We start from the raw sequence: 7,241 nt of genomic DNA, 5'->3' as shown, positions 1-7,241 counted from the left end.
GAAGGGGGACGAACTTGATGAAGTGACTTGATTTCAGTTGAAGTGGTTGTACTACATGTGAGAGTGTAATACAGTTTATATAAGTGATACATTATATGTGGTGTACACAACTAACAGCATTTCAGAGAATTTCGTCTGTCACATAACCGTACAAAGCCATGTAATTTGGAAAATAATAATGACCACACAGATTTTAGTTAACCTCATCTGTATTATAAGAGTTGAATGTTCCCAAGGACTTTCATTTTTTTTGTTTTGTATACCTGGCAGTGACTGGCACTAAAATAAGTCAGGTGTACCTCTGTCAACAATATTCTAAGTTGCACAAATTAGAAATCATTTTTTTGAACATGTTTTAGTAAGTAAGGGATTCTGGACGTATTTCTATCGAGTATATTGAGAGTGTATTAAAAGTATTGTCCTGTTGTCTACAAAATGAACATTTCTTGAATCTTCGACCACAGCAATCCATAAGGCCCCCATAATCATTTGACAAGCAGTTAAATTTGCACTTGAGTTGAAAAGTGTATTGATGTATTAATTAATAGGTCATACTGTACATGTTGAAACACTTGCAACTCTTGATGGGGGATATGCAAATGCAGTAATACATAGTATGCAGTGCATTCGTAAAGTATTCAGACCCCTTGACTTTTCTACATTTTGTTACTTTACAGCCTTATTCCAAAATGGATTAGATACTTTTTTCCCTCATCAATCTACACACAGTACCCCATAACGACAAAGTAAAAACAGGGTAAAAAACAGTTTTTGCAAATTTATACAAAATTTTAATAAAAAAAATACGTTATTTACATAAGTATTCAGACCCTTAGCTATGCGACTCGGAATTGAGCTCAGGTGCATCCTGTTTCCAATGATCATCCTTGAGATGTTTCTACAACTTGATTGGAGTCCACCTGTGGTAAATTCAAATGATTGGACATGATTTGAAAAGGCACACACCTGTGTATATGAGGTCCCACAGTTGACAGTGCATGTCACAGCAAAAACCAACCATGAGGTCAAAGGAATTGTCCGTAGAGCTCCGAGACAGGATTATGTCAAGGCACAGATCTGGGGAAGGGTACCAAAACATTTATGCAGCATTGAAGGTCCCCAAGAACAGTGGCCTCCATCATTCTTAAATGGAAGAAGTTTGGAACTACCAAAACTCTTCCTAGAGCTGGCCGACCGGACAAACTGTGCAATCGGGGGAGAAGGGCCTTTCTCATGGAGGGAACCAAAAACTTGAGTGTTCCTCTGTCGAGATGGGAGAACCTTCCAGCCATATCTGCAGAACTCCTCCAATCAGGCCTTTATGGTAGAGTGGCCAGACGGAGGCCACTCCTCAATAAAAGGAACATGACAGCACGCTTGCAGTTGGCCAAAAGGCACCTAAAGACTCTCAGACCTTGAGAAACAAGATTACCTGGTCTGATGAAACCAAGATTGAACTCTTTGGCCTTAATGTCAAGCATCACATCTGGAGGAAACCTCCCTACGGTGAAGCATGGTGGTGGCACGCGGCAGGGACTGGGAGACTAGTCAGGATAGAGGGAAAGATGAACAGAGCAAAGTACAGAGAGATCCTTGATGAAAACCTGATCCAGAGCACTCAGGACCTCAGACTAGGGTGAAGGTTTACCTTCCAGCAGGACAATGACCCTACACAGCCAAGACAACGCAGGAGTGGCTTTGGGACAAGTCTCTGAATGTCCTTGAGTGGCCCAGCCAGACCCCAGACTTGAACCCAATCGAACATCTCTGGAGAGACCTGAATATAGCAGTGCAGAGACGCTCCCCATCCAACCTAGCCAAGAGAACCAAGACAATTTTCTCTGACCTAAATGTAACACTGATATCAGGCGGTAGTGGAGGATTGTACATTAAACAGGAAACTGCACTTGAAATACTCAAACCATTTTTTTTATTGTCTTGTAACTTCCGCATACAGGTGTTGCAAATAAAGAAATGCATTTGCTCAAATACAATAGATATTGTATTAATACTTAATAAAAACGTATTTTAACTATTTATACTTGCTTCAACAGTCTCGCATAGTTATTTAAATTAAAATGTCGATATCCTGTACAAAAAAAATAACAAATATATTTCATAACTTTTTCTTTCTTCTCCATGTGTTCACTCAGTTCTCTCTTACAGTTATTATTGATACCTTCCGTTGCCCTCTCCTTTTCTTTTGCGTCTTCTTTTATCTCCAATCACAAAAGCCTTCCTTGATAATCATCACCAATCTGCAAAACATGTCATATCCCAAAGTAAACAAATGTCATTATAGTTCTGTGTCGTAGCAATATGCCGACTACAGGAATTGATCTTCTCGGTACATGCAATGTTTTGTGTGCCTTACCAAGCGTCGAACATCTTCTTTCTGCCTTCCATGCCTGACATGGCATCCACATTTTGACGCCAGTCGGTGACCTCCTCTTTCTGTGGGGACCAGAAATGTATCATTGACACTCAATCCGTCATTGACAAATAAACTAGCGTGAGAATGAACAACGCGTTCATCGTTTGGATTCGAGATGAAGAGCATCTTAGATGTCTACTGTCTGTGATAATACCTCAATATAACAAGTAAAAGCAAGTAGACGTCTTGACAAAGTACAACGGACTGAGCACGGACCAGTCTTACCTTCTCCTCTGCTTTCTTGACTGTCTTGAGGTTGGACTTGAAGTCGATTGTCTCTTTGTGCTTGGAGCCCAGCAGAACACTGAGCATCATCTCAGCTGAGATCTTCACCTTCTTCAGGCTTGGCTTCTTGAACTTGCTCTGCAGCTCAATGATCTTCAGCCCCAACTCATGGCACTGGCAGAGCACAGAGGACAAAATAACTTTCAGTCACAATACAGGCTTTCACATTTACTGTGACCATGGGTAATATCCCAAATGGCACCCTGTTCCCTTTATAGTGCACTAATTTTGACCAGGCCCTATAGGGCTTTGGTTAAAAGTAGTGCACTATATAGGGAATAGAGTGCTATTTGGGACAGATCCGTAGTCTTCCCAGTTGTACAGCAACGAGTATGTACTGTGGCTGACGTTCCCTCTTAATTAATGTTGTGAACTCATAGCCACTGGGAGACAGTGTTTTGTATTATCAAAGACAGTACAGAATGAAGATGGAAATTGAAATCCCTGATCACGCTTATAGCGATGTCATGGCGACGTTGGATAGCTAAATTCATACACGGAAACACATCATCGGGTCTAACGGTCAACTCTCGCTGAACTGCATCTGTGCAGGCCGTCAAATAAAAGGTACTCCTTTGATATGAAGCTGTTTGTCACTTTCATGAGGTTGGAGTAATGACATGTTCAGCTACGTAAGACATTGGCTTGAATCTACGGAACAAATAGTACAACAAATCTTGTGGTTAAATTCAAATATAGTAATTGATAAAAAAAAACTGTATTTATCGAAGAAATGTTTAAAAAAGGTATAATTTTTGTGAATGATATCATAAATAGGACTGGTGGAGTAATGTCACACATGCAGCTAACACAGACATATGGAAATGTCTGCTCTACCCAAAATTACAACCAATTAATTGCGGCATTACCACAAAAATGGAAGAGGCAGGTGGAAGGGGATAAAAGTAAGGAACTTGTATGTCGGCCTTATATTAAAGAACATAAATGGTTAAAGAAAAGTGTGATAAATAAAAACATATACCAATTTCATTTAAGGATCAAAAAACTTACAGCTGTGCCATATAAATTGCAAAATAGTTGGGAAGAGATTTTCGATGTACCCATTCCATGGCACATGATTTATGAATTGATACGCAAAACAACGCCGGATTCAAAACTTCGAATTTTTCAATTTAAATTATTGTACAAAATTCTTGCAACTAATAGAATGTTATATATATGGGGGATACAATCTTCCCAGCTCTGTAGATTCTGCTGTGAGGAGGCAGAGTCATTAGACCATTTATTTTGGTATTGTCCGCATGTAGCTCGTTTTTGGTCACAGGTCCAGGAATGGTTGAAGAATTGCAACATTTGCGTAGAACTAACGCTACAGATAGCAATACTGGGGGATTTGAAAAGCCATAGTCAATCAATCAATAATATAATAATTATTTTAGCAAAAATGTTTATTTTTAATTTACAATCCGTGGAAGCTATGAGAATAGGAAGATTCAAATCTTTTGTGAAGCATCACAGCACAGTTGAAAAATATATGGCAAATAAAAATCCGAAATGGATGATGTTGGAAGATAGATGGGAAAGGTTGAGTGGAGCTGAAGGGTGGGACTAATAACAAGATAAACAATGTAGGGCATACGGGATCTGTGAAATGTGTATAGGTGCGGAGCTATTGTGAAATAGCACAGTTACAAGTGGAAATCAAACTGGATGGACAACAGAAATAGAGGAAGGACTAAGAACAAACAAGATAGAACTATTATAAAGTAGACTGTGTCTGTAAAATGTGTATAAGATGTATAAATTGAAGGTAAAAACAGAAATGTTTATCAGTTTACTCCAATTGGGGGATCGGTGGTAGGGTTTGCGGGGAATAATAATAAAGGTATACTCTTTAAAAAAAGTATGTATGTCTATGTTGGTATGTGTATGTATATATGTGTATATGTATGCATACGTGAATGGATATATATATTTACCCAAAACAATATGGGGGATTGGAAATGATGCTGACAATTACATTGGAAGCAACATTCGTTCCGCAATATTAAGCTGATCCACCCCCCCAGAAAAAAAAAGTAAAAAAAAAAAAAAAAGTAAATGTAACTTCAAAATTACACTTAAGTATCAAAAGTTAAAGTAAAAGTATAAATAATTTCAAATTGCTTACATTAAGTTTTTTTTAATCTACAGATAGCCAGGGGCACTCTCCAACACTCAGACATCATTTACAAATTAGGCATTTTTGTTTAGTCAGTCCGCCAGATCAGAGGCAGTAGGTATGACCAGGGATGTTATCTTGATAAGTGTGTGAATTGTACCAATTTCTTGTCCTACTAAGTATTCAAAATGTAACAAATACTTTTGGGTGACAGGGAAAATGTATGGAGTAAAAAGTACATTATTTCTTTTTGGAATGTAGTGAAGAAAAAAGAAAAGAAACCCCAAAAAACTACTTAATGTAGTACTTTAAATTATTTTTACTTAATACTTTACATCCCTGATCTTTTGTCATTTCCCTCTGCAATTATTTGTTTTCTACAAATTTTTTGAGTATCGTACCTCCTTGTCATTTTTGGTAACTTTCAGTCGCACGTCGTATCGCTCCTCATCTACCACGTCGATCTTACGGTGCAGATCTTTGCACAAATCCTGCCAAGAGAACAAAAGACAGACAATTTATCATATTTTCTTTTGTTGCACTTTCTGTAAAGAATTTCAACTGTCGTGTATTATAATGCATTATGCACACCCTCACATGGCGACATAAATGCACTCATAACAGTATTGTATACAATGTCAATGTGAGTATCAGTATGTATATCCAGGTCTCTGTTGAAAAATAGATTTTTATCTCAACGAGACCCACCTAGTTAAACAAATTCTAATATACTTTCATCCCTTATTTTACTGAGAAACATTATCATCCTCAGCAACAACCTGGGGAACAGTTACAGGAATGAGCTAATTAGGTGGCCATATTGGGAATTTAGCCAGGACACCAGAGTTAACACCCCTACTTTTACAATAAGTGCCATGAGATATTTAATGACCAGAGGATACCTATTTTAACATCCCAACTGAAAGACAGCATCCTACATAGGGCAGATATTTTTTTAGACCCCAAAAAAGTGCCTCCTACTGGCCCTCCAACACCACGTTTAGTCTACCATCCTGGGACAGACCAGGACCAACCCTGCTTAGCTCCAGAGGATAGCCAGTAGTGGGATGCAGGGTGGCATGCTGCTGGCAGACTAAAGTTTAAATAAATAATACCATGAGCTCATCCACAGACAAGCCAGAAAGCTTGAGAGGAGGGACTCTCTCAGCCAGAGCTTCTTCTCTTTCTCTCTTCTTCTCCTCCGTCTCAACCTCTAGCATCTGGCCAGCTACTGTCAGCAATCGGATCTTTAGGAAGGAAACATAAAGCTGCAGTCAGCAATCTGATCTATAGGAAGGAAACATAAAGCTACCACATGAGGTTGATGGCATCTTAATTGGAGAGGACGGGCTCGTGATAAACGGCTGGAGCGGAATGAGTGGAATTGTATCAAACACGTGTTTGATGCGATTCCATTCGCTCATTCCAGCCATTTATTATGATCTGTCCTCCCCTCAGCAGTTTCCACTGACAACTGCAGTGATCAATCTGTAGGAAGTAAATCTGATCTATAGGAAGCACAAACATCCAAAGGAATGTAAACGTAGGTTCAAAAGGTCACAAGAGGTCGGGGTTCAGGAGCTACACATTATGACGCGCGTTCTGTTTACGTCAGTGGAGGCTGCTGAGGGGAGGACGGCTCATAATAATGGCTGGAATGGAGTCGATGGAATGGTATCAAACATGTGGTTTCCATGTGGTTGATGCCATTCCATTGGCTCCATTCCAGGAATTATTATGAGCTGTTCTCCCCTCAGCAGCCTCCACTGGTTTATATACTGTTCATATCTCAAATCAAATCAAATCTTATTTGATACACGTGATTAGCAGATGTTATTGCGGGTGTAGGGAAATGCTTGTGATTTCTAGCTCCGACAGTGTAAGACTACATGTCTTTTTCTTGTGTTGACCATGGATGCCAATGCTCACCTTCAACCCCAATCGTCGGGCTGAGGAGATCTTGGACTTTTCTTTTGGTTTGGGCCTGGGTCAGCATTAAATGACAGAGGGGGAGAAATAGAGAACATAGAGATGTGCTGTTCTGTTATATGATGTGGTTAATCTTTCCAATGCACACGTAAACATCAATACTTACGCGTCCGCCATGTTTCCCTTATTGTCTTAGCCCTGAAATTTAGAGGTAGAATAAGTTAGCATTTTCACCCTCCACACAAACAAAAAAACGAAACAACAGAACATTCAGGCTTATATACCATTCATGAGCATCTAGGTTGGCCTTTTTATCAACTGGTGCTAAAAAAAATATATACATTTTGTAATAATCTTCTTTTTTAAATGTTTATATATTTGGTTGAAAAATGTATTGCAAATACAATGTAGTGTATCTTTCACATATTAAGCTGTTGCCAATGCTGAGGATGGGGATTGATGACTGGTTGT

General features: G+C 39.0%; 1 protein-coding gene across 1 annotated transcript; it reads right to left on the bottom strand.

Moving 5' to 3' along the window:
- Window positions 1-2,370: 2,370 nt before the first annotated feature.
- LOC129867675 (troponin I, slow skeletal muscle-like) lies at window positions 2,371-6,947 on the bottom strand. Its single transcript, XM_055941245.1, has 6 exons — window positions 6,937-6,947; window positions 6,771-6,825; window positions 5,957-6,088; window positions 5,243-5,332; window positions 2,660-2,833; window positions 2,371-2,454 (listed from the first exon to the last, which is right to left on the bottom strand). The coding sequence occupies exons 1-6, from the start codon at window positions 6,945-6,947 to the stop codon at window positions 2,371-2,373; spliced, it is 546 nt and encodes a 181-aa protein (XP_055797220.1).
- Window positions 6,948-7,241: the final 294 nt, after the last annotated feature.

The sequence above is a fragment of the Salvelinus fontinalis genome, chromosome 12 (genome assembly GCF_029448725.1).
Source record: "Salvelinus fontinalis isolate EN_2023a chromosome 12, ASM2944872v1, whole genome shotgun sequence".
Classification (NCBI taxonomy): Eukaryota; Metazoa; Chordata; class Actinopteri; order Salmoniformes; family Salmonidae; genus Salvelinus; species Salvelinus fontinalis.
Note: the sequence above shows the minus strand (reverse complement) of the source record. Positions and strands in the feature narration are given on the sequence as shown.